This window comes from Ricinus communis, chromosome 6 (genome assembly GCF_019578655.1).
Source record: "Ricinus communis isolate WT05 ecotype wild-type chromosome 6, ASM1957865v1, whole genome shotgun sequence".
Lineage (NCBI taxonomy): Eukaryota > Viridiplantae > Streptophyta > Magnoliopsida > Malpighiales > Euphorbiaceae > Ricinus > Ricinus communis.
In genome coordinates this window covers 22,909,414-22,936,701 of record NC_063261.1, presented here as the reverse complement: position 1 = coordinate 22,936,701, position 27,288 = coordinate 22,909,414, and the positions used below count along the sequence as shown (strand labels likewise).

Below are 27,288 nucleotides of genomic sequence, written 5' to 3'. Positions count from 1 at the left end.
AAAAATATAATAAAGTTTAGTTTTTATTTTGAGATATTATTTTTATATTATTAATATTATAATAATAAATATTATTAGTAGGATTTCTTATTATTAATATTATAATATATAAGAATTTATTAAATAAAATTATATTATAATTTTTACAATAATAAATATTTATTAATTTTAAAACTCATTCCAAATCATTTGTTGCGGTGTGAATTGCGCAAAATTTGCAGTTATAGGCTTGCCATACAGTTTCCGAGTCACACACCCTTGCTGACTATATTCCCAAAATATCTGATCACTTCAAACTCTACCACTCTCATTCTTTCTCTATCCCGTGCAATAATTTTTTTTTTTTTTTTAAAAAAAACTAAATCAAAATCCAAATTGTAATCGTAACAAAAGCAAAAGGAAGAAAAAATCCAAGCGGGAATTGTCTCTGTTTGTTAAAAGCTACAATTAAATTCGACCCAACTAAGGAATCTGAAAGAGCAGACATACTGTACTCAGGAAAGGTCCAAAAGAGAAAAAGAAAAAGAAGCAAGTATTCTTTTACATGACAGGTTACAGTAGCATACAAAACCCTTTCCGCTAAGTAATACCCATGAATTTCACTCTACTTTACAGTCATAGTACTTATACGTATTTGTTTGCTTTATGACATTTTGGCTGTCTATTTATAGTTACATTCATAGGATTCTTAATGGGTGCGTCCTTTTTCTTTTTCATTTTTTTGGTTGCTTGTTTAGTTTGGTTATGGGACCTTCTGCTTTCTGGGTCGAGTTGTAATTTTATGATCGCGGTAATAGTTTAGGGATTAGTTTATTTTGACTTGTGATTCGTGATGATTGTGTTTTCTAGTTCTGTATATTATGATTTAGCTTTTGAGTTTGGTAGTTGACTGCAATCTTCATATATCAGTCAGTCTGTTTTGTCTAATTTTCTGATCAATGTATCAGTCAGTTTGTGCTGTTCGGTTTATTGTTGTCTTAATATTTGCAGATTTGGTTCTTAATATGATTAAGGGGGGGTTTATTTTCTGTGGATTATATTTCTTATAATTTAGTAATTATTTTTGATGGATTAGAATTAATGGGTTTTAATCGTTAGTAAAAACGAGTGCATCTTTCTTTACTTCGTTTGGTATTCTTAATATCATGACACTGGCTTGTGACTTGCAACTCATCTAGAAGTCTTGCTATTCTTATATCATGTAAAAATTCCATATTTTAGGTGACGATCGTCTCTCGAAGGGATTCTCATGCTTGAATTATTGCAAGATGCTCTATCTCTATGTTACCGCAGAGACTTTAGCAATTCTATATAGGATTTTCTGTTTCTTCCTTACCTTATATCTATGCTTTTCTGTATGGGTTAGTGTTGCTACTGACTTTACTTGTATAATTGTGTCTTCAGCATCATGAAACAGTGTGTACTGGAGCCTATTCTTAGGGATACACTTGAGGTGATTAAACCTCTACGAGAGGATTGGGCTGTGAGATCTAAAATTATTGAAGAGCTAAAAGATGTTATTGCATCTATCGAAAGTTTAAGAGGTATTACTGCTCCACTTTATTGGTTTTGTTCAATCTTATGCTTATTTGAATTCACCATGGGAAGTTAATATTTTATCTCAGTATTCCATGAACTTTTTGCTGTAAACTAGTGTCACAAGTGATGTACAAGAAAAAGTTCACCCTTTAAATGGAAAAAATTGTTCCCATGAATATACCGATGATTAACATAGGAAGCTTAATTTGTAAACATAACTGTGAATCCATGTGAATACGAGGAGTTAATGTTTACAACAGTAAGAATGGTTAGGTGCCTTTTTTCATTGCTTAATTTCCTTTCTTTTTGATTTTAAGTTGAGCAATTGCTTATAGTGTTTTCTTAAATTTTAAATGCTAAGTTATGTAGAATCTGTATGTCTATCTATCAATAGCCTGACTACTGCATAAATTTAGTAGTTACAATCACTTCAGGGTTTGAAGCTTTGAGCTTTTGCAAGTTTTTGAAGCTCTACTGTGATAGATGCAAGACACTTGCACAATTATATTCCAGTCAATTTAAATTTGCCAAGAAGCACAAAACTGTGGCTTTGGCACATGAGTATCAACTAGAATAGAAGAAATTTATAGGTTTGAGGATCCAATAGACCTTTATGGTGAAACCTTCTATGCTATACTGTTTTTCTTTGGCTTGCCCAATGAGTGAAACACGCGACTCTTAGAATCTGAGAAGGATGCATTAGATTTACTTACTCTCTCCACCAACATCACTTTTTCTTGTATAGACTTATTATTACATATGATTGTCTTAGATGTAAAAAAAAAGTTTTGTAGTGCTGAAGCATGATTTAATTGTCACCAACAGGTGCAACTGTGGAGCCCTTTGGATCATTTGTGTCCAACCTCTTCACTCGATGGGGAGACTTAGACATTTCTATTATGCTTGCAAATGGTTCTTATATTTCATCTGCGGCAAAGAAGCGCAAACAGAATGTACTTAGAGAATTTCATAAAGCTTTGAGGCAGAAAGGTAACTTCTTTCTATGGTTTTTACTGCATAAGATTAGTATCAATTTTATAATAATTATCCCTTTTCTATAACTCGGGTTAAAACATTTTAACCCTTTTTATTGCATTACATTTAAGTTTGATGATTTTATTTGCCATTTAGTAATTGCTATAGCTTCTGTTATAATTGCTAATGTCTTCTGCACAAATAAGTTCACAAGAAGCAACTAGGTATCAAGTATGTAATGAATTGAATTTATAGAATTAATTGATCATTTTCAAACTTAAATAACTGCTATTATATGGTCTTCAGTTCATTATTTCATCTCCCTGTCAAAACAAAGTTAATTTGTTGCGGTCATATGGTGGTTGCAGTAAGTTTAATAATGGAAGTGTGATCTATGTTCTTGGTAAAGTGAGACTTTTGTTTGCTGAACCTTCCTCATGCATCACTTTCAGTGTTTGATTGTCTCGGTAGAGCAACACTCTTTTTTTCCTTAACTAAATGATTACTTTGTTCCGCAGGTGGATGGCGCAGGTTACAGTTTGTCCCAAATGCAAGGGTTCCTCTCCTAAAATTTGAAAGTGGCCGCCAGAACATTTCTTGTGATGTTTCAATTGATAATCTGCAGGGTCAAATAAAGTCCAATTTCTTGTTCTGGCTCAACCAGATAGATGGGCGCTTTCGTGATATGGTCTTGCTGGTATGTTAGAAGAAGCAGATATGTACCCTTTTGGGTGGGGGGGGGGGAAGATTTATATCTTTTTGATGAACTTCTTGTGTCTGTAGGTCAAGGAGTGGGCCAAAGCTCACAATATCAATAATCCAAAGACTGGGACATTGAACTCATATTCTCTAAGTTTGCTTGTTATATTCCATTTTCAGGTATTGTTTCTCTTAAGAGGTAGAGATTAATTGAAATAATAATTGGAATTACAAGTTCACTGTCCTTATTGCTTTAGCCGAGTGGTACTGAATTCTGGTTATTTTATGTTTTCATTTTCTTTTAAACATTTTGACACCTTCTATGAACTAAGACGTAGTCATGTCGCTCACTTTATTCAGTTGTGCTGATATATTTCTTATGCCTTTGAAATCCTTCAAAATGTTTTATATATGGTGTAATTTTTATTTTTCCATGTCCTTCCCCCTTCCTGAATCTAACTATCAGCGAGAAGAAAACATGCAATGTACAGATTAAATTATTTCCTTGGCCTGTTGTATATTTACTTTCTTTTATTTATTTCAGGTCTGGTCTGAATTGTAGTTAGAACTTCCAGTTTTCATCCCTTACAATTTTTTTTTTGTAATTATGTATTTATTCATTTATTTCTTTTGCAGACTTGTGTACCGGCTATTCTACCTCCTCTGAAAGAAATATATCCCAGAAATGTTGTTGACGATCTTACAGGTATGGTTTCATATTTAATCTAGATTGTTTACTAAAAGTTAGAAGCCTTAGGTGGTTTCTACGTATTTTCTTACACCTTCGCCTCCACCCCTGCATAAATTATCTGTTTATATCCATGTATGGACTTAAGTTTAATTGTTTTCCATGTGGAGGCTGGTGCTGTCAGTCAGCTGTTTTTGAAATAGATTATTCAATAGGGGCTGTGTGGTCTGTCCAGCTCTATTGTTGTCGATATCTCCACTGTGCTGCTGATAACATATATTCTAGTGGCATTTTGAACACCCTCCCGCAAATTCTAAGGAATTCTATTTTCTTGGACTTAAAAGTTTGTCTCATCTCAACGTAATTGGAAATAGTATTCTGGAATTATAGTTCCTTACAGACATATAATGTGGAAACTGTGTTGCATTATTACAGAAATGAACCACTGATGTGGATTCCCAAAAAGCAACAGTAGAATTTGTTGATGCAACTTGTAGTTCAATATGTTTTATGCAGGTGTGAGGACCGTTGCAGAGGAACGTATTAAAGAAACATGTAATGCTAACATAGCCAGATATATGTCAGACAAATACAGGGCAGTTAATCGAAGTTCGCTGTCTGAGCTTTTCATTTCCTTCTTTGCCAAGGTAATAATTGTTGCCACCTTCCAATTTCCTCATTACAATTGTATGTGCCTAGTAGGTTACTTTAGTAAAGTGTCAGTTATGGTTGTTGAAATATGCAATGCTAACCCATTTTCTATTTGAGAGCTGGCTAAAATTCGTCACTTTTTTTTCTCTCTCCAGTGATTACTTTATTATAAATTTTGCAGTTTTCTGGCATTAGTTTGAAGGCTGCAGATCTTGGAATTTGCACATTTACAGGACAATGGCTAGATATAAGAAGCACTATGAGATGGTTGCCCAAAACATATGCACTATTTGTAATTCTCTCTCTCTCAACACATCCACACACAAGAATTAAAACCCCAGTTCCCTAACTTAGCAGTCATTGTCATTCTTAGTACTGATTTGTTTCTGCCACTGCTGATACCTGGTAGATTGAGGATCCTTTCGAGCAGCCAGAAAATGCTGCAAGGGCAGTCAGCGCTGGAAACTTAGTAAAGATAGCTGAAGCATTTCAGACAACATACCATAAGCTGGTCTTGGCTAATCAGAATCGCACTTCTCTCCTCGGCACCTTAGTCAGGCCAGAAATATTAAATTGCATTGCAGGAACACCGGTTAGGAACCTGAGTTACACTTCTTTGCACTATCAAAGTACTCATCGACAAATCAGTAAGTCTATGTATTCATCACCACAAGTGCAACATCAATTTCAGAACATGAGACAGGAGAAACATCAGAAGATTTTCACCGCACAAAGACAGGAAAAACACCCCCACAGTTCAAATTCTCAATATCGAGTTCAAAACACAAGATTGGAAAAACATCCTAGTTACTTGGCCAAGCAAGGACATGAAAGCCATCCCGAGAATACAAGGCTAGAAAGGCATCCCAACTATTTCGCCATGCAAAAACAGGAAAGTAATGTTAACACTTCGACCAGGAAAAAACCTGCACAATATTACCATGGTCAGGGCCAGCAATTATGGCGGCCAAAATCTGATGGTCAGGGACACTTTCTATGAAGCTGACGGTAGGAGTACAGTATAGTTATTTATTACTGATGCTCCTTGGATTTTGATATTTCATGGCTGGATCCTAGCATCTGCAGGTGTTCTGACAGTGATATAGTAGTATTGGCAGGCTCCATCACCTTTAAGAAATATAAAACGTAATGCTTGCTGCTTCTAGCTTGTATTTGAGATGAGAAATGATCAACTGAATTCTTGTACGTGGGGAATATGAAAGTTCTTTGTTGCATGCCAGAATTACCAGAAGGTGCAAATAATTTCTTTGGAGCTTCGGAGTATGAAAATTTCACTCGTCTCACAAAAATTTCTTTATGGTTTGGGACTTGGGATATCCATGGTACCTGTATTCCCCAATTACTTAATTTGCCTTTTTAAGTGGATGCATCTGCATGTCGGAGAAAATTTCATCTCTGCTAGTCTGCTTACCATAATGGCTGGCTTGGGAGTAGGAGTCCGGACAACAAGGACTTGTAATGGAGAAACCCTATACTGCCATTAGCATTTACTTAAAAATTATAACAATAAGCATGTATAAGTTTGGAATAAATGAGAAGGCAAAATGGAGCTGTGGTTGTAACATTCCAAATTTTTAACTTCAAAAGTTTGTTTTCCTATGCCACAAAATTAACTAAAAATTCAGTGGACACCGAGGAGAAAGGGGCTCAGCGAGAAGAGGATTGTACCATGAAAGAAGCAAGGAGGTCAACCTCTTTCAAATATACAACATGATTTGATCTATTATCCATATATTTCTTTGTTCTGTACTTTGGATATTCTTATTCTAGTCAATCCAATCTGTTGTTGAATTGTTGTTCATATTGAAATAAATCGAAATTGATAAGGAGTTGGTCAATGATACTTGAACATGTACTCGTTTTGAGTGCCTGCTAATTCGAATTGAAGGGTAATATAAAATCGGTCTATTTCCGGCATCATATCCATAGTTAGCGCATTCATCCTAGTTAGAAACTCCAGCTCCGTATCAAAGTCATGGTCGATATTAATAAAAAAACTATGTTGTATAACTTCATTCAAAAAACTTTCTTGAAATCACTACGGAAATTACTACAAAATAAAAAATAAACCAAAAGATAAGCAAACCAAAATGTGTACTGGATTTACATATTGGTGTTAATTCAATAAAGAATAACATTACAAATGCTTCATCTTAAGAAACTCATGCTATGAGGTGCTTTTTCTTTTTGTAATTTACACAATCTCTAGTATAGTGGACTCTCTCCTATGATGCACCACCCATCACTCTGCTGCTCAGGTTTTGCTTTATCGGATCCACATCACAATGGGTGCAAATTCCCAGTTGAAATGATGGGACAACAAAAGAATTTCAGTCATTCATTGGTATTAATCACTACAGAAATGAAACAAATCTTCCACCTGGAATCAAACTCTTTTAACTAGGACCATTATAGTTTGCTGTGTTAAAAAAGAAGAAATCGAGTCTGCTTGATCTAACCTTTACAGTTACCTTCCAAAAATCACCAAGTCATTTTTGTATCTTATTTGTTCAAGGCCGCAAGAGGCGTTTGTCGCATGTCAAGATTCTATAACTTGCATGTGGACCCTCGGATGTATCATGCAATGCAACATGCCAACCCATGGCCTTTGCTGTCTCTTGAAGTTCATCCATGACATCGAGGGTGTCACGAATGTATGCTCGACCACCAGGTCTGAGTATGCGATCCATCTCAAGCATGATGGTAGAGATACTACATCTGATGCCATGTAAGAATACCAGGTAAGACATCATATTGGCATAATAAATGAAGATTTTCCTGCCAACCACAGACTGAGAAACAGCAAGGCATACCTTTTCTTTTCAATGGAAAAGAGGCCATTTGCATGTAAAAGATCATATGTCCTTGGATATGTATCAAATGGTTCACACCTGAAATTTGACAACACTATCAGATGCAACAGGTGCTCATTAAAACTATATTAAAGCAACAAATAAACCATGAAAAGATTCCTAGGGAAATTTGGATGAAAACATGCATTTATTATCAATGACAGTTATGCAATAAGGCTTTGCCAGGTTCATGGAATAGCAGGCAATAGTATAGGAATGGAATAGCTTTTCAGTGCTGAATAATTCTCAGCTTTAGTTCAAATTCTAGAAGTTAAATAGTTATTCCCTAAATCAGTTTTTCCAAATTTTAAAAGTTAAATAATTAATATATCGAATGAGGAAGGATAAGTTAATTTTATTCCAAAGATAAGCTATTCCAAGTTTTTGAAAGTCAAATACTTAAAAATTTGAATGAGGAAAACTTGCTAGAAAAAATAGTTATTCCATAATGTTATGAAATGTAAAATTCACATACAAGCAAAAGAACAGCCTTACCATCATCATGAAATAACTATCATGTTCATATTCTATTCTACTCCACAAACCAAGCCCTAATAATATGCAGAAAAGAGGGAGAGGAAAAATTATAAAATGCATCATTAATTCATTATTGTATGATGTCAAGTAATGTGTGAATCATCATTAAACTATCCAGAAAGAGCATCTAAGCAGGTTTAGTTAATAGCTAATGAGAGAGTTTAGAGTAGTACCAGTCATGCATAACTCCTAGAAGTCCACGATCATATATAACAGGTAATGTGTTGGGTCCACTAATAGGTACCACATTCAAAACCCAACAATCAAATTGTTGATCAATCAGAGCAGCAGCAAATCTACCAAATTCAATAAATAACCCATAAGCTTTGAGAAAATTCAAGAAATGCGGCAACAGGAAAATATAAAATGAATTATGGATAGTATACCCTCCGAAGCCAGCTTTCATGTCCAAAACATTTCTCAATTTAAACTTCTTCCAATGCCAAGCACGCACATAGCCAGCTATTATTTCATACCAGTATTTTGATTCCGCCTTGAATAGCTCTTTTCTGGATATGTAGGCATCCAATTGTATGGACTGGAGCCTATCAGGTGGAGTGTGCAGACGAGCAGGCCATGTGGTAATATTTGCTCCATATCCATCTTCTGGAAGTCGAGTGATGCATGCCTTCAGATCAACGTACCTAATAAAATTGTGCAACTTATGAGAAAATGTGCCTAAGAAAATTTCAGACACATGAAAGTTCACAGGACTCTGAATCTATAGTACTGCTGCATAAAATAGTAACTGTCACAGGGCTGGCTCCAAAGGATGGCCCCATTTGTTAACTGATATTCTCCAGCAGAGAATTAGATGTTTCTAAAAAGAAAAACCTATACAGCTATAGTTCAGGACAAGTGAAATGGATGCATCAGTAGCTAATTGCAAGCTCCAGTATTACGGTTGAGTGGATCAGTACTATGGGTGAATCTGAATTTCTTGGCCATAAAGCAGAAGAAAGGAAGGTGACCTTCCTGGGACCTTTATGAGGAAAATGAACAGCGATATCACTATCGTATATGGAGTGAAGAATCTTCAAATGTTTAGGTAGGCAAAAGTAATACCATCCTTCACAGCGCTTAAAATAATTCATCCAGAGAAATCATATTGTCCATCAAATTAATTAAACCTAAAATCTTATATGCAATCTGGCAAACAGCATTGCTTCATAAGTATTCTATGATTCTGTCAGAAAATAGGAGAGTCCTATGGGAAAGAGAAAATTGTGGTTTTGAGAAGCATGTGTTCTCTTGCTCATGATTTTCCATTTTTCTATATTCTCTTTATTCTACTGTCAACTATGCCAATTCAGAAGTCATATTTACTGTCAGTTTTAATGCATTTATTAGTGAGGCGTATACAGGACATTTGCATATATATACTACAGAGATCATCATACAAACTTTAAAGTAGAATAATCAAATTTACCAAACATTATCAGGATTATCATCTGGATCACACAATGGAGGTTTTGTGCCTTCTTCACGGCTTAGGTAGCAGCTATTGTTGATGGGTTTTTGCCATATAGCAATATATCCCTCCTTTTTAACAAGTGTCCAGCAAAGACGGGTAGTAAGGTTAAGCATCTCTGAAAATATGCAAAGGCAAAAATAAGCAATCACAGCAATCTAATTGTCAACAAATTGTACGCAAACAAATTAATTTGACCAGTATTACAGCCATCCCATGTCTCAGTAACAGGTTTATTTGATGAATTTTGGTGGATGCATAAGTTACAGAGTAAATCTCACTGATTTAAAACAGGAAGGAAAACAAAGAAAATACATGGGCACAGTATCTTGAGAGAAGGAGCAGATCAAGAATGTTGATTAGTTAAGGGGTCCCTTGAGAATACTAAAGCCTTTCAATTTTTTAAGGTGCAATTGCTTATTGAGAAATTGAAATTGATACCTTCCCACTGTTCCTCTAGAACTGCCTCATGCTTATAAACCGGCTGTGCAGCCCATGCAAAGTATCCTCCTGCACGGAGCATTCTATTGACCTCAAGGAGTAAGATTCCATCTTCACCATCAGAATGTTTGAAAGGAGAAGGAAAAATCAGAAGACACCTCATAAACAAATGAAAATGAAAAAGAATGACTCATTTACACATTTTCATGCAAACATACACTAGCAACACAATCTTGTCAGGAATAATGCAATCCATACCAAGTGTGTGGGAGAGAGAGAGAAAGAAGAGGTGAGGTTGGGGGATTTGTTGGAGTGTTGAAGTCTACCACTCATGATCACAGGAGAAAGCATATACAGCACCAACAGTTTAGCACTACTGGCACATGGCAAACTCATAATGTAATACAATGCTCTCTTCGGCTATGCTCTCCATTTCGACCACTAAAACTAGGCACCAAATAGAATGAACATACCATCACGAGTCCAGTTGATTCTACATCTTGAACAATGTATTATTTCAAAGGCTTGACTTGGATATAACAAACGGTGAGTAGCAAATGCAGCCACCATTGCAGGTACACCACGCTCAAGAGCAAACTGAATTTGGTTCTCATGGACATCTTTGGGTGCTACCGACATAGTAAGCACATTCCTTGATAGCAAATAGGCACCAAAACTTGCCACACCACATCCAACATCCAGAACAACTCGAGTATGACTACCAAATGCAATCTCAGGAACCATCTATCCACACAAAATATAAGATATTAAACATCATGTCTACATACCTAATCATGTATGTAACTTCATTGGAAAACTAGAAGTTGAAAGTTTAAGACCTTTGAAATCTGGTTCAAGTATTGATCTGCCCCATGAATGAATTGTGTACCACCACCAGGAAACTTAAACTTGTTTTTCTCTTTATAGATCCAGTTTTGACCTCCTTTATCTTCAACTAAACGTGAGTGAGGAACATTGCTAAACCATACCTGTAATCAAGTAGCATGTCCTATTGAGAGAACTTTCATAAGATAAGCTTAAGAGAAATTCGTTATTCCTCTACTGTTGGCCTGAAATTGAAATCTCAAATAATTTCCCATGACTTGACTAATTTGAAGCAGCAAATGCAATAGTTTCTTCAAAGCTAATGACAATATCATGACAGTTGCAAGTATCTAATTTATAAACTGCACCAAAATGGGAGGTCGGATCAACCTAATGCAACCATTAACTTACATGATATCAGTTTTCCATCTTTCAGTAATGCAGCATATAAATTCTTGTTTACTCATGTTTTCTTCCTGAATAACCAGACACAAGTCGCCACATTCCACATATTCTACATTGTTAACATTATAATACTAAAAGTTCAATGGTTTTGCATAACTAGAAGGGGATTCAATCAATCGAACCTAATATATTTGCTTTGACGTAATTAAAACTAGCAAAAGATTTTTCATTTTTCTTTACTTCGTCATCATTTCTCAAAAACAAAACAAAATTCAACGAACCGTAAATAATAGCGAACCAAAAGCACCAATACCTCATCACGACTCCTTGGCCATGGAATAGGCTGTTTGTACCCTTTAGGCGGCGGAACTAAGCAATTCAAACCTTTGCCTTCCTGAGGACAATGCCTCTCAAACTTTTCCCCTCTCTCTGTAGACTTCAGCTCCTTAATAGCTTCTACATTATCCAAACAAGGAATACGCTCTCTCATACTCTCAGGACACAGATCAAATCTCTTAATACCCTTAAATTTAACATCACTATCTCCGCTCTCAACAACTCCACTCTCATTACCCCAACTCTCCACAATTTCAGGATCAAACTCACCGACCTCAAAATCATCAGTCATTTTTCCATCACTATCAATAACCCCAAAAGTCCTATTCGAATCCGAGTCAGACCCAACTGAGTTCTGATCAATTGGAGCAGGAGTTGGAGACACTACATTCTGGGTCTTATCAGGAACAATTTGAGATTGATTTTGAGCAATGAGATCAGTAATGTTAAAGGGTTTATTCAAGTTTGGTGAAATGGAAACCGATTCTGTCGGTGTTGAAAAGAAGATAAGTTGTTGATACCCATTTGAAGACCAGTGCTTGCCCAGATAAAAGAAAGTGATTGAGAGTAAACAGAAAGCTGTGATCTTTAGAACCAGTGGTGTTTTTAAGAGATCCATATTGGTGTTGAGAGATTTCATGGTGGGAAATAAGAAGCTATAGTGTACTAAAAGAAAGATCTTGGATCTGGATTTTCATAGGTCTTTATTAATGTTTAAGGATTGATGGGGATTTCATTTTAAGCTTGAAAGATTTGAGATTAAATTGGGTATTTATTAGTAGGGTGTAGTGTGTGATCTTGTTCAGAGTTACGGAAGCTATGCAGTGAGGTGTTGAAAAGAGTGAAATGAAGTTATTTTTTTGGGTGGTTGTGTGTTGACGGTACCGCTGAAGTAATAAAGGAGGAGGAGAGGTGGCAAGTGCTAATGCCACTAGTGATAGGATTAAACTCTATAAGATCCATATTGAAAAAAGTATTAAATCTTTTTGGTCTAAATATATAAAAATATTTAGCTAGAATTTTAATATATATATATATATATATATATAACAAGAGTAGCTAGTTTTGACACTCATCATAAATATAAAAATACATTTAGTTCATATAAGATTATTCAATTTAAAAATTCTCACTCCTAAAAATAAATGTTATAATAATTATATATTAAAAAAATAGTTTATTAACATTTTCATATACAAAATGATTTTTAGAAAATAATGTTTTTATTATATTTTAATATTAATCTATGTAAATGTAATTATATATTAAGTAATAAGTTATTTATAAAATTAAAAAATTTTAATCCAAAATATAATATAATGGTCAAATTTTTCTTACTAATTTATAAACATAATTTATATTATAATTGATAATGTTAGAAAAATCTTAATGAAATAGTATTTAAAAAAACTAGCATATTATGTTTGATATTTAAAAATAGTTAGTTTATTGTTGTTTTTTAAAATATTAAAAATTTATTAAATTATGTATATAAATTTAATTTTATAATCAAAATAATAATAATGATTTTGAAATTTAAAAGGACTAGTTTCAAATTAAAGTGATTATGGGCTTGGCTTGAACCATTAAAAGAAAATTAAATGTATAAGATGACCTAAAATATAGATTTTTTTAATTCTTAAATACACTTATACAATTTCTTTAAAGTAAACAAAGTATACAATAATTTATTTGAGTTGAAGTAGCCGTGTCCTTCGCTATTATTATACTATAAAGATATTTAATTAATAAAATTTAAATAAAATCTTTTGTCACGATCCGATCTGTAGGCCTGTGACCGACATTAGGGAATGGGTAGGTATAGCGTCATCGTATCTCGTAGTAAGCCTGACACTCACTAACTTAATTAAATCTTATCTAATAATACTGATGTCACAATTTATCTTAATCATTAAATTTTACATATTTAATTCGGTTTGCCAGTAGAATTAGGCAAGACCTGAAACAATATAAAATTACAACTGATAAGTTTATTATTTCTATTGCGGAGAATCTAAGATTTTATAAGTCAAACATACCAAATCAATTACATCACCCGATGATGAAGGAGTCATGTTGCTAGATAAGAGCCGTGGGAAGACTAATAATTATAGATCTGAAAAACAATAAAATTGAGACTGTCAGTCTCGAGAATGAGTTAAAATCATACATCCCAAAACAGTTACAAACACTTCAATAATACATTTATTTAATTTGAAATAAATACTAAGTCATGTAAAAGTAAATGTGTCATCCCATACTTAAATAAAAATAACTTTCACATACTACGGGACGAAGTACCTCAGCAGAACCCTAATCCCAACACTAAACATCTCGACTCTCTCTCATTCTAATAGAACTGGCGCCCAGTGAGCGAAGCTCGACCAGAGTCCTTAAATCCAGTTCAGTCACTTAATTATCACTAACTCTCTTAGCCTTTCGGCTCTCTTACTCCAATAAGACTGGTGCCCAGAGAGCGAAGCTCGACTAGGCTCCTTAAATTCAGTCCTATCACTTAAGTTTCCAAATAAGCCGGCGCCCAGAGAACAATACTCGACTAGGGATATTTACTCTGGCAAACACACTCTACTAAGCCCAGAGAGCGATGCTCGACTAGGACAAGTCCTAAATTTACCTTTTATACCCTTTTGCTATCAGTCTCAGATTCATACCGGTGCACTCATCAAATAGCATATTCTACGGTCGTCCCATTTCGAGTCAACATGAAACAATAAAATCAAAATGCAGAAAATGAAACTTATATAAATAGCAATTAAAATAATTGATTAAAATATTAAATCATATAATTAGAATTATTTCGTAAAATCTCAGCATAACACATGTAAACAGACATATGACTTTAACTCACAGCTTTGACGACCTCCTAGCTTTGCTCTGATGCCTCGGGTGGAGCGAGCCGAACTGACGGATTATCTAATCACGGAAAACAATTGATCAATAACGTTGAAACATTTGACAATTAACCCTAGGTCTAGATTTTTAGGTCTGACTGTCTAAAAATCTCGACTCGGGTAAATTCTATCAAAAATTCGGTGGAACCTCCCCTAAAATACATATATTTACCTCCCATAAAACGGGTCTAGGACTTTTCAGAAAACACTTCAAATATTCAACAACTTATTTTAATGGGAGTCGGGTCCCCAAGACTTCATTATTTTTCTCGACTCGGCCACAAATCATAATTCACAACTAACGGCAGACAGTCCGACAAATAATTATTTTAACTAAAAATATTTCTAATGCTCAACAAAATTCAATAACACATAATTTACCAAAGAATTCTAAAATCAACGGGCCAGAGAAATTACCGAGACGCTTAATCGCTCGGTCGACTCGCCTCCAGCCGCCGGAGTTCGATCGACGATCCGAATGCACCAACGGACTCGAAACGACGCGCTAATGACGATCCCCGCTTCCGATCTTCCAATCTGACCCTGATCATTCGAAGAGATTTACGGACAATCTCAGCTGTCGATTTTCAAATGGAGTCCGATCGCCACGAAACCGGTGCCATTAGAAAGCTTGAGTTGAAGAGAGTCCGAATATGCCCTTCGATCATCCATCCCTTGCCAGAGCTCGCCGGAAAAGAAAAAAATGTGGCTGCCAACACCTCGTCGGAACTCCCTCCTTCGGCCACCAAAGCTGACGTCGCCACTCCCAAAAGGAAGCCCTAAACTCATCTGTAAAAACAAGACTAATCTCGCCGCCATTGGCTGTCGGGAACGCCCGGGACGACACCGATAGCCACTGCCCCCCTCCCCCTCCCCCTTGCCCTTTTTTTCTTTTCTCTCGCCGAGCTTGACGCCTTCTTCCGCCATCAACTTGTCGCCCCGGCCACAACCGATGCCTTCTCCTTCCTCCTCTCTCTCTCTCTCTTCGGCGACCCCTATGCCTCGTGCTTCCTTTCTTTCTTTTCTTTCTTTCCTTATAGGCAATTAGCCCCTGGACTTTTCTTCCTTACCATTTAGTCCCTCAACTTCTTTAATTACTAACAATTTTGCCCTACAAAATTTCTAATTGACCTTCCAACTTTTCTTTAGCTTTTCAATTAAGCCCCTAACTATTTAATTTGGGCCAAAATTAGAATTATTGAAAAAGAGAATTACTTATTTACCCTTGCTTTTAAATATAAAATTACCAAAAAGCCCTTGCCAATATATTTAATTACAAAAATACCAAACATACAAATTTTCATTAAAACCCATATTAATAAAATTATACTTTTAATCCTTATTCCAAAATAAATTTCCAGTTTACTCATAACACAAGTAATTTAATTAATCATTTGCTAAATATTTTTCAATTAAAATTTAATACTATTAGCTAATTTAAAATGTCTTTTTTCCTAATAATTCTTTTATAAAATATTATTTACTAATTCTTCCATAACTCTCAAGTATAGAATTTAATTTATATATATTCATTTGGAGAAAAATTTGAATAGCCAAAAATATAATTTATTTCTCAAAGAATTTACTAAATTAATTTCTTAAAAATCAAACTAATTGGATATAAAAATAACTCATTTATTTGTATAAAATTAAAATTTCCATTTAGATCATTCCAATTTAAACCAAATAAAAATAAAGTAAAATTAATTTAAATAAGAATTCATTTGTTAATTATTATTAATATTATCATTATTAAAGAAAAATTCCGGGTATTACATTTTTATTTAAAAATATTTATAGATAAATCGTAATTATATTAAGTTAAATATATATAATAATAATTTAATAGAAAATTTAATTAATAATGGGTCCATTTAGTTTAACTACTCATAGCAATTAATACTTATTATTGATAACTAATAAATATAAACTATTTAATAAAATTTTATTAGATGAAGTTTGACAGTATTTAATTGATAAGTTAAAGTATTATTTATTATATATATATATATATATATATTATTTTTGTTATATAAATATCAAATATAATTTATAATAAAAGTACTATAATTTTTTTAATTAAGCTTTGCCTTATTCATTGTTGAACATATTTTTAAATGACATTTTTAAATTACAGGATAGAGTTTAAATTTCATGACATAGAGTTTCTTTTCTAAATTCTCTAAATATTAATTTTATAAATATTTTAATTATTAATTATGATTCTAAAAAATAATTATTTTTGTAAATTATAAAATAAGTTTTATTATTTTAATAAAATAATATTATCTAAATAAAAAATAATTGAAATTTATATATATTATACCTAAATGTTTTTTGATATATATATATATATATATATATATATATATAAATTTTGAGACTTAAAATATTTTTGATATGTGTGCTTAATTTTTGATATGTAAAATTTTTATTTTGACATGTGTATTATTTTGACACATACAATTTAAGTTTATGTGTAATTTTATAATTATTTTGTTAATTTATTAATTAATAAGTTATATTTTTAATTAAATAATGACTCTAATTCTAAAAAATAATATATTTATTATATTTTAATATTGTGTTAACTAATAAGTAATTTTCTAATCAGAAATTATACTAATTCTATTTTTAAAAATAGTATATTAATTATATTTTAATATTATATTAATTGATAAATTAATTTTTAATTAAATAATAATTTTATTTCTGAAAAATAGAATCTTAAATAGAATCTTTTAATATTATATTTAATAATAATTAATGTTTAATTATATAATAATTTTTTAATTTTAAAAACAATAATATCAATTATAGTATTAAGATATATAATATTAAAATTAATTAATAAATATTTTTAAAATAATTTTATATTATTGCACTAATAGAATTTTAAAATATTAAAAAATTTAAAAAATAATTAGTTTGCTATTATTTTTTAAAATATTATAAATTAATATTAAATATTAAATATTTTATTAAATTGTACCTATAATCAAAATAATAATAATAACAATACAACGTATGAGTAAACGACTAGTTGTCAATATAAAATTAGAAATACAAATGCTGGTGTCCTCCTTAACGTAGACTTCTAAAATTTGATGAATCTCCTCCATCTCTTCAACTTCCTTAGCTTCGAGAAACATGCCTAACTCCCTCTTCAACTTATCATTCTCCTTCGAGTAACAAACTCCTCAAATCTCTCCACTTCTCAATTAACTCAAACACTAAAACATGCCATTGACTTCCTCATACATTTTTCTGTTCGAACAAACAAACCATCTCTATGCTTTCTTATTTTTTTTCCACTCCAAATCAAGATTTTATGTCAGCTCTAACTTCAATCTAGATTAGGAGAATCAACTTTTGGAATCATTTTTCTTAATTAAATGGGATTAGATTAATTTTTAATATAAATATTTATAAAACACTTTTAGACCAAAAAGTATAAATCTTGTACCACCTATGAGTAAATAAATAATTTATGTAATAAAACAGCGATCTCAGTAAAAATAGTTAAACATTATTTGGATTGAGGGACATTGAAATATATGAATTTAGTGAGAATTGTGAAATTAGAATATAAAAGAATTTCTAAATTAAATATAAAAGTAATAAAATTATAATTTATTTTTATTTTTATATAATCTTAAAAATATATAAATCTATTATGGATAAAATTAAAATAAAAAATTATTATAATAATACATTACTTTTTTAAAATGGTTGATTTTAAAAAATTTCATCTTCTAATATAAAAATTAAAATTCTAAAAAGTGAACGAATTTAAAAGATAAAGGACTTGTTAAAATTCATAAATTCAATATATCTTTTTAGTTATCAATTAATGAATTTAAATTAAATTAGTCGTTTATCCGTGTGTTGCACGATTGTTAATATTATTTTGATTATAAAATTAAATTGATAGTTATAATTTAATAAAATTATTAACATTAGATATTAATTTATAAAATTTTAAAGATAATAGCAAACTAACTATTTTTAAATATTCTTATCTTTTTTTAAATTTTTAAATTTTATTAATATAATAATTTAAAAATTATTTATTAATTAATTTTAATATTATATCAATTAATATTACTATCTTATAGGATAAGAATTTATTATATAATTAAAACTTAATTATTATTAAATATAATACTAAAAATTATTTAAAATATTAATTTCTAAGTTAAAATTATTATCTCAATAGAAGATTAATTAATTAGTTAATATGGTATTAAAATATAATTAATATACTATTTTTTAAATAAAATTAATACCATTATACGATTAGAAAATTATTTATTAATTAAATAATATTAAAAAATAATTAAAGTACTATCTTTTAAAATTAAATTTATTATTTAATTAGAATAAAATTTATGAATTAATAAATTAATAAAAAATTATAAATTTATATATAAATTTGAAGTTTATATATTAAAAATAAATAAATAAATAAATAAAAATATATATATTTTATGTATAAAAACTTAAATATCAAAAAAATTTAATTTTAATAATTAATATAATATATAAATATAAATTTTATAAAATCTTTTTATTTAAAATGTCTCCGGCCAAACAAGGGGCAAAATCGCGAGGTTGTGCCGTCTCCGGGTTGCGAAGTCCAACTTGCAGCCTGAGGCACCCGTTCCTCATCACTCATCACTCATCACATATATATAAAAGCCATAAATGCTCCCCTCGCCTCCTCCATTTTCTTAACGCAAATTTTATTCACAAAAAAGATCCATACAAACATTTTCACAAAAACTTTAGCAAACTCAGTCTATCTCTCAATCTCATGTAAATGTTGTCAACAAAAAGCAACCATTAATGACGCACACCTTCTCACGTCTCTCTCTCTCTCTCTCTCTCTATATATATATATATATATATATGTGTGTGTGTGTGTGTGTGTGTGTGTGTGTGTCACCTAATCAGATAAATAGAATCACTCCTTTTCTTTTCTTTTCTTTTTTCCTTTTCTCTCAATTTCTCCATTCTAAACCCCGTTGCGTCTCTTTCTCCGGCTAAAATCTCCGATCACCCGTTTACTTTCCTACAATTGGATACGATTTCCTTTCTTTAATCTTCTATTCTCGACCTCTCAATTCCCGGAATCATTTCTAGGGTTTGCGTAATCTACGAAAACCCTACACGATCCATCGCATTCTTTCTAATTTCGTGCAATTCGAAGGAATTTAACCTACCTCGTTTGTTCTGCGGCTTGCTTAACCATCAACAACGATGCAATTGTACGAAAGTTGACAACTTTATCTCTGATTTTGTCTAGTGAAGGAGAAAAGTGTTTCCTTTGTTCGTAATAACCGTGGAAATCAATGATATCATGGTTGAATTGAAGTCAGATTCTGATAAAGAGTCATGTTCAATGTCAATAAACGAGACGGTAAATGGGTCTCACCAATTTTCCATAAAAGGGTATTCTTTAGCGAAAGGAATGGGAGCTGGAAAATGTATAGCAAGTGATATTTTCACTGTGGGTGGTTATGATTGGGCGATCTATTTTTACCCAGATGGTAAAAATCCTGAAGATAGTTCTATGTATGTTTCTGTTTTTGTAGCTTTGGCTAGTGAAGGAACTGATGTTAGGGCTTTGTTTGAGTTGACCTTGGTTGATCAAAGCGGAAATGGGAAGCATAAAGTTCACAGTCATTTCGATCGTGCGTTGGAAAGTGGGCCTTATACTTTGAAGTATAGAGGGAGCATGTGGTAAAGTTTTGTTCTTTTGTTTCTTATCTTGCCTTTTTATTTGTTAATGTTTGATTTATTAATGGGATTTTATGTTTTAGGTGAATAGGTATGCATTAGCGGTTTTGTTTTTGGTGTATTTATTGTTGATTGTGGCTTGAAGGTGTATTCATTGTGGGGTGCATCTGGGGATTGGGTTTTAGGTAAGATAAGCTTGACAAATTGCTGAATTTGATTATAGTAACTGTGCTATGGGCTAAATTGATAGCTGATTGATATAGACGTGTAAATCTAAGTTGTTTGTGCTATCACTCTTGCATTCTACAGGCTATCATTATCATTATATCAATTTATTATAAACTGTTACACTTAGCTGCGCAGTTGGGATTTCTCTGTGCAATAAATGTTCTAATCTGTCACATTGACATTTACTTGTGCATATTAACGTGATATGGTTGAAGTCTTTTTATGTTGTTTGTGCATTTGGGTTGGGGGGTATTGTTTGTGTTTGGACAACTTCTACGTGTCTCATCTCGTTTTACTTTACTTGCTCAATTTGTTGCAGGGGTTACAAGCGTTTCTTTAGAAGAACAACTCTTGAAAATTCTGATTATATAAAGGATGATTGCCTAATCATGAACTGCACAGTTGGAGTTGTTAGAACCCGTCTTGAAGGACCAAAGCAGTATTCCATTTCACTTCCGCCGTCAGACATGGGGCAAGGCCTTAAGGAACTGTTAGAATCTGAAGTTGGTTGCGACATTGTTTTCCAGGTTGGGGATGAAACATTTAAAGCGCATAAGTTGATACTTGCTGCTCGTTCCCCTGTTTTTAGAGCTCAATTCTTTGGACTTGTTGGGGATCCAAACTTAGATAAAGTAGTAGTGGAGGATATTGACCCCTCAATTTTCAAGGTATGCTGCTTTTTCCTACAAGATCATCAATATATAGCATCTTGCGACCTTGGACAGTTGATTTTGTCGCAGGGTTTATGAAATTTAATATGTTCTATGTACGAGGTTATCACATATGCTTATGCACATGCCTTACAGACATGCAACTATAGTCACTATTCTGAGACTCGGGCATATAGTGATATTGTCTTGAGGGCATCTGTAATTGAACATCAAAGTTTGGGCTAGTTGAAAGATGGTGTGTCTTCTTCCCTTGTGACCTATTTTTAAGTATTAAGCGAGGGATTGTTAGAACCCAAGGATCTGTTAGAATTTTAAGGAACTCAAACCTGATTGAAGTTCTGATTAGTGTTTCATTAACCAGCTTCTACTTAAACAGCCAAAACCAGAAAAACTAGAATTGATGACCACCTAACATGATAAATAAAATGATTCCACATTTAGTTACACATGGGATTTGCACAGGAAAATGAAACTGATTACTGAACATAACTGCCTGCTGCAGTATTCCGTAGGCTCATGTAAATCATGCTGACCTTGCCTGACTTGAAACAACTGGGTGCATAAATTATCTGAGTCAGGAATGTACATATGCTGATACTATCCATTGTTCAAATGGTCCTCATTCCATAGTAAGATTTATTCACAAGCTTTTAGATAACCTTGCACTCTGAGTAAATTTCTTTTTCCAAGAAGTAATAAGTACTTGGGCATGGACTTGGAAGCCTCCTATTTTCCAATAGAAATGCTGGCCTAATTCCACACCAGAGAGTAGGTATTGTTGGTGCAGAGGAAGCAATAAATTGGGGTTTATCCAGACCAATGCTACGAGCTTCTGTAGCACAATGAGATCTTCGTCAAGTTGATCATTATGAGTGTTGCAACGAATCTGACTGGGAAGTGCAGTGGCAAAATGAAGGAGATTCATTAGGTTGTTATTTAGTATGAGTCAGTGAAATGATTGAATCTATAAAAATTATTCAACAGGCTTTGCAATTAGACAATTAGTGGTCTATCAGAAATTTGTATCTTGTTACAAAATCATCTATTCCTGTCTTCCAATAATCCAATCAACCAACATCTGCAAGGATGGATATGCAACTTTATGTAGAAGATAAAAGTATCTCTTATTTGATGCTTTATCTGTACAATTATAGATGACTTCTCTGTGAATATATACCTTAGATTTCTATCGATTTGTAACATTCTTTAGTTAGCATTAGGTGTATTAACTTGAATGAATTTCTTCACTTTTTTTTCTAGGCAATGCTCCTGTTTATATACACAGACAAGCTTCCTAATGTACATGAGATTACTGGCACAACATCAATGTGCACATCCACCAACATGGTGCAGCATTTATTGGCTGCTGCTGATCTTTACAATTTAGATCAATTGAAATTGTTATGTGAATCAAAATTGTGCGAGGAACTGAGTGCTGAGACTGTGGCAACAACTCTTGCATTAGCTGAGCAGCATCAATGTTTGCAACTCAAGGTCGTCTGTCTGAAATTTGCTGCAAATCCAGCAAACTTGGGAGGTGCGTTTTGTTTGTAGTTAGCATTGCAGATTTCGGTTTATGTCAACTTCACTGTTTTCATTGTTTTATCTGCAGAAGTAAATGAAGTTGCTTTCTGCATACCTACAAATTAAAGAAGTCTAAAATATACAACTGTCTGTTGTATTTTGTATCTCTTGATAACAAATCTGATTTGCTGCTTATATAACAGAAGTAAACGATTGCAATGCCTCCATATGGAAACTTAGCTTTAAAACTACTCTTTCAGGAATCCTTTCTTCTCTCCTCAATTCAAGTTCCCTCCTTTTCTGATTTCTTTTCCTAATTTTATCTGTTTCTCATTGGTTGTGCTTAGTTGCCTCTGGTCGAGGAAATTGAAACTCCGCTCATTTAGTTTCTTTTGGAGGCATTAATTATCATAGAAGGGGACAGATAAGGAATGTATTCCAGAACTTCAAATGATATCCACTTCATTAGTAGGAGGGTGTTTTTAGGGCTTATACATAGGGTGGGTTGACTTGGGTTTTGGAGCATAATATCTAACCAAAAGACATGGAATCTAAGACTGAGATCAACACACTCGAATGATTTCACTTTTGAACTGGTTTGACATATCTCTAATTACAACGAGAACTCAATTCAACTTGATCTTAATCCTGATTTAGTTGGATTAGTAATAACATAGACCTGTTCTTGAAAAAGAACAAAAATATAGCTGAATGTGATACGAATTATCCATATATTCACTGCTGAAGACAGAGAGAAATGAAACTCAGAAACATGCATGCTTGTGTTATGATCATGTTATAACGGGGTTTGAAAGATTGATAATAAGAGTCACTTTCTGCTGCTCATGGACACCTATCAATGCAAACTCTGTTTCAAGTCTCCTCATTGAGATGGCAGCATGAGTATTGAACTAGAAATGAGAAATTAAGAGTTTTAGGGTGACGAGTAGCAGAAAGAGGAAAAGAGGAGATTGAAGTTGGTATTTCTGCACACATCACATAGTTATCTCTCACCTGGCTTGGCGGGATGTTATTTATTTAGGTAGTAAAACTTATATCCAAAATTTGCCATGTCCTGTGGTCTGAGGTGGTAAATGAAGATGGTGTAAATGGCATTTTCCGAGCAAGAGATATTGATCTAATTGCTGATTTAATGTTCAATGAATAATTTGTAGTCGATGAGAGCAAGATATGGTTAGGTAAAGAGATAAGGTTTGGTTAGGTTTAGAATGTGTTGGGGAGAGTACATCTATAGGATTTTAAATTCTAGGTATTAGAAATTTAGTGTTGTGAATTATTAGAAAATTACTGTTTGATCATGTTGATGAAAAATAGTCAAAATAATAGGAAGTATATCATATAAATATGATTGAAGACTGCAGGCAATAAAACTAGGCATACCAGTTTTTTTTTTTTTTAAATTTCTGAAGCCCAGAAATTGGGTTTGGGCTTGATACGTTGGAGGAATTAGGTTGTGCTTGGTTTTATATGGGATTAGAATTCAAGATTTGGTTTCTGAAACCAAAGTTTTGGTTGTGCTCATTGGGGTTTTTGCACTTAAAATGCTATACCATTTTTCTAAAGTTATTGACCAGGAATAGTGGTGCTCAATTGCTCAATTCATTTTTATCATCTAATGCATGAAGCAATTACCCTGTAAAGGTCCTCAGTCTCTCCTCTTGTCCTCTTCATGTCACTATTTTCTACTGAGTAGAGAACTAATCTTATCTCCTCATGTTTTGCAGCGGTAATGCAGTCAGAAGGATTCCGACACTTGGAAGAGAGCTGCCCTTCATTGTTGTGCGAGATGCTAAAGACATTTGCGTCAGGCGATGAGAACTCAAGTCTTCTATCAAGTCGGAAGAGGAGCGGAAGCAGTATATATGGGCTAGATATAGCTGCAGATGGGGCTGCAGCAGAATCAGCCAATCCCATGGGCAGGCGAGTAAGGAGGCGTTTTTAGGATGTATATAGTTGCACTCAGGTGTTAGACTGTTACTTCTGATGAAAGAGGATTTAAGGATAGCGTTTTTGGCAGGTCTTAACTGTAGTATTATTATTTTATATTTTAAGCTTTTTGATGTCGCCTGAAACTGTAGGGAAGAAGAAATATCAAGCTTGGTTCTATTTGGGATATACAGTCAGTAATTGTGAAAGGCCAGTGATGGAACTAACAGAATATGGAAAAGATGACTCTGAAAGCATGACAGCCTGTTTCCTTTTGTTTTGTGCTTAGCAAAGAAACTTTTAATTATTATGCATTTGTTAAACTGATTCTTAGGGTGTAATTAAGCTGTAATATAAATGATATATGTAACCTTAGCTATTGTGATTTTTTTTAGCTAAACATCTTAAAGTAATTAACTCACGGATATAATGTACATGATCCATTAGATCCTCAGGTAAATTATGATAGTGCCATTTTTGCCTATCTTCGTTGTTATCTCCATTTTGCGACTCCTGACGGACTAACCTCTTACCCTATTTGCTGTACCCCTCCAGGTTACAACTGTTTCCCGTTGCGGCTGCTGCCTCAATTTAATTTTATAACTATTTCTACAAATAACAGAAATACGAAATTTGTATCTTGATGGGAGAAATGCTTTTAGGAATTAGGATGCCAACGGAAAGAATTCTCTAATTATGGCTTCTATAATAGCTACTAGAGTTGTATTAGGGATTTAGAATTGTAAGAGCATTTTCAACAATTCCTTCTCTTTTTTCGTTTTATCCTTGCATAATCTAGTCCTTTTTTCGAGGATCAACAAGGGGTAGTACAAGAATATTCACTTGTTGTCCATTGACTATACCCGGGGAAAAAAAGTCCATTGACTACGCACGGAAAAAAAATAGAAATGTTTTTTACGTTACACCTAATCGATTGACAAGTCTAATCCCAATATCTTGATTTCGGATGGCAATGCTTAAGTTATAAATAATCATAAAAGAAGCAAAAAGAGAATTAATAGGATATTTTTAAAAATTATTTTTTTAAAAAAAATTAAAAAAGAAGAATATGATTCTTAAAATTTGTTTAGGAGAGATGAATTATTTTTCTATATATTTTCTATAATAAAAAAGGATACGATGAGTTTATTCTCCGGATTGTAAATTCTCAAGTTTCATATTAAAGGGTCTAATTAAACAATTAAAAAACAAAGAAAAAACATGAACCCTAACTTGTTGAGTTAGTAATAGTTCTACATGAGTAGACATAATATAATATATACGCATTAACGTCAATAGACAAATTTAATTACTTAAGCTTCAACGCATGGCAAACAATTCCAACTATACTACTGATCACTGTCCTCTTTTCCTGACAAGCAGTCTGATAATTTTGAGCAGCAAGCAGTTCTCCGCATGGAGTAGTAGTAGGCCAGAGGAAGGCATTTATAGCGAACTGTTTCTTGTAATCCAAGTCACCATGATTAATAAACCCATACTCCTGAAGAAGTAAATCGAGTTTCTCCTCACTCATCTCCTCATATTGTTCCTTAGTATATCTTGGAAAGTGCAGTGGCATCTTGAACGTATAATCACTAGTCCTTTTCCCATTCTTCTCCATGTTTAATCCCACTGGTTTCTTGTCATCTGCTACTGATTCCTCGACTTCTTCCACCATGATTATGGAGCTGCTGCAGTTGACTTCTTTCTGTGCTTGATCATTATCCTTGCAAGCCAAGGGAAAGCCGTCCACAACAACCATATTTTCTTCCGCGCCTATTATTGTTGTGGAGCTTTCGAAGTCCTTCGTCTTAGGTTCTCCATCACATTCATCCTTGAAAAGCAAAGAAAGCCCACCCACGACAACCTTTCTTTCCCCTGATTTCTTGTTCCCTGGGATATCTACTGCCATGATTGTCGAGTCGCAGCTGATCTTTTCCGTTTCTTCATCCTTAAAAAGCACAGAAAGCCCCCCCATAACGATAATTCTTAAGCAAATTTAAGATCAACAGACAGCGTACAAGAATTACAACTCCGAAAACTTTTGTTACCAAATAAAAGACGACTAGCTTCAAATTTATATTACTTGATAGATTTATACTGTATTTTGGTTTTCCTTACGGGACTATGAACAGCAAGTGCAAATAGGACTTTGCAGGTTATACCGCCTTAATCCATTACCATATAATTTACAGATAAAGATAAAGAAAACTAGGACGTTGATAACTTTTCGTATCTAGACAGTATTAAATATTTTGTTTTCTTTAGCACTGTTTAAATATATAACATATTTTCTCCTTCTTTTTGATTTAATGCATTATAAACTTCATAAATTATATTCAAATTTTAATTTAAAATGTTATCCTTTAAATTTGATTAAATATTGAAAGTATATATTCTAATAATTTATTATGATTACAAGTTTTTTAATTGAATGCGAAGTAAATTAAGGAAAAAATTAGTTTATTAGAAATTAATTAGTTACTCACTCCTTATTTGGGGTATTTTTATTAATTTTGAAACTCTTTATTGACCTACATGTATTTCATTTTATTTCTTTTAAGTAAAATATTAATTTGTTTTCTACTATCTATATTATCTTATTAATATAAATGGGAAATCTTATAGATTTAGAAAGTAGTCTTCAAATTTAGGGTTTCTTTTAATAACTCATAGCAAAGGAGACTATGTACATTCTACTTTTCAAGGCTAATTCCCAAGAAAGAGAACTCCACAAACAAGTAAAAGAACCTTGAAAACAACTTTCCAGAAGCTTGTAAAAAGAAGAATAAAGACTGACTGACAAAAAGATATGCAAACTGAA

General features: G+C 32.8%; 4 protein-coding genes across 6 annotated transcripts; 2 read left to right on the top strand and 2 right to left on the bottom strand.

Annotated features, from left to right (window-relative positions):
* The first annotated feature begins 269 nt into the window (after positions 1–269).
* LOC8287464 (protein HESO1) lies at positions 270–6,137 on the top strand. Of its 3 annotated transcripts, none has more exons than XM_015722424.3 (9): positions 270–551; positions 1,405–1,544; positions 2,365–2,529; positions 3,033–3,211; positions 3,298–3,393; positions 3,850–3,919; positions 4,418–4,548; positions 4,734–4,844; positions 4,962–6,137. In XM_015722424.3, the coding sequence occupies exons 2-9, from the start codon at positions 1,409–1,411 to the stop codon at positions 5,550–5,552; spliced, it is 1,479 nt and encodes a 492-aa protein (XP_015577910.2). In that variant the 5' UTR covers positions 270–551; positions 1,405–1,408; the 3' UTR covers positions 5,553–6,137. The 3 variants fall into 3 exon arrangements, with proteins under 3 accessions (XP_015577910.2, XP_015577912.2, XP_002524216.2); XM_015722426.3 differs by lacking the exon at positions 270–551 and adding an exon at positions 631–695; XM_002524170.3 differs by lacking the exon at positions 270–551 and adding an exon at positions 646–790.
* Positions 6,138–6,650: 513 nt separating this feature from the next.
* LOC8287465 (probable methyltransferase PMT11) lies at positions 6,651–12,376 on the bottom strand. The gene is made up of 9 exons (XM_002524171.4): positions 11,418–12,376; positions 10,714–10,863; positions 10,348–10,618; positions 9,875–9,985; positions 9,392–9,551; positions 8,349–8,606; positions 8,136–8,258; positions 7,387–7,464; positions 6,651–7,291 (listed from the first exon to the last, which is right to left on the bottom strand). The coding sequence occupies exons 1-9, from the start codon at positions 12,078–12,080 to the stop codon at positions 7,084–7,086; spliced, it is 2,022 nt and encodes a 673-aa protein (XP_002524217.2). The 5' UTR covers positions 12,081–12,376; the 3' UTR covers positions 6,651–7,083.
* Positions 12,377–19,067: 6,691 nt separating this feature from the next.
* LOC8287466 (BTB/POZ and MATH domain-containing protein 3) lies at positions 19,068–24,858 on the top strand. The gene is made up of 4 exons (XM_002524172.4): positions 19,068–20,097; positions 20,642–20,990; positions 22,254–22,530; positions 24,263–24,858. Exons 1-4 carry the CDS (start codon positions 19,715–19,717, stop codon positions 24,478–24,480), a joined length of 1,227 nt encoding a protein of 408 aa, XP_002524218.2. The 5' UTR covers positions 19,068–19,714; the 3' UTR covers positions 24,481–24,858.
* An 804-nt stretch (positions 24,859–25,662) lies between these two features.
* Positions 25,663–26,891, bottom strand: LOC8287467. Its single transcript, XM_015722414.2, has one exon. It carries the CDS (start codon positions 26,440–26,442, stop codon positions 25,774–25,776), a length of 669 nt encoding a protein of 222 aa, XP_015577900.2. The 5' UTR covers positions 26,443–26,891; the 3' UTR covers positions 25,663–25,773.
* Between the last annotated feature and the right edge of the window lie 397 nt (positions 26,892–27,288).

What these genes read in the sequence shown, in the direction of transcription:
- LOC8287466 (XM_002524172.4), top strand. Translation starts at nt 19,715, where the DNA reads ATGGTTGAATTGAAGTCAGATTCTGATAAAGAGTCATGTTCAATGTCA. An exon ending in AAGTATAGAGGGAGCATGTG is followed by an intron (nt 20,098 to 20,641) that starts GTAAAGTTTTGT and finishes AATTTGTTGCAG; the next exon opens with GGGTTACAAGCGTTTCTTTA. An exon ending in TTGACCCCTCAATTTTCAAG is followed by an intron (nt 20,991 to 22,253) that starts GTATGCTGCTTT and finishes TTTTTTTTCTAG; the next exon opens with GCAATGCTCCTGTTTATATA.
- LOC8287465 (XM_002524171.4), bottom strand. Translation starts at nt 12,080, where the DNA reads ATGAAATCTCTCAACACCAATATGGATCTCTTAAAAACACCACTGGTT. An exon ending in ACTTGAACCAGATTTCAAAG is followed by an intron (nt 10,619 to 10,713) that starts GTCTTAAACTTT and finishes TTGTGTGGATAG; the next exon opens with ATGGTTCCTGAGATTGCATT. An exon ending in ATGAAAGCTGGCTTCGGAGG is followed by an intron (nt 8,259 to 8,348) that starts GTATACTATCCA and finishes TGAATTTGGTAG; the next exon opens with ATTTGCTGCTGCTCTGATTG.
- LOC8287464 (XM_015722426.3), top strand. Translation starts at nt 646, where the DNA reads ATGACATTTTGGCTGTCTATTTATAGTTACATTCATAGGATTCTTAAT. An exon ending in ATTCATAGGATTCTTAATGG is followed by an intron (nt 696 to 1,404) that starts GTGCGTCCTTTT and finishes TTGTGTCTTCAG; the next exon opens with CATCATGAAACAGTGTGTAC. An exon ending in ATCTATCGAAAGTTTAAGAG is followed by an intron (nt 1,545 to 2,364) that starts GTATTACTGCTC and finishes TGTCACCAACAG; the next exon opens with GTGCAACTGTGGAGCCCTTT.
- LOC8287467 (XM_015722414.2), bottom strand. Translation starts at nt 26,442, where the DNA reads ATGGGGGGGCTTTCTGTGCTTTTTAAGGATGAAGAAACGGAAAAGATC.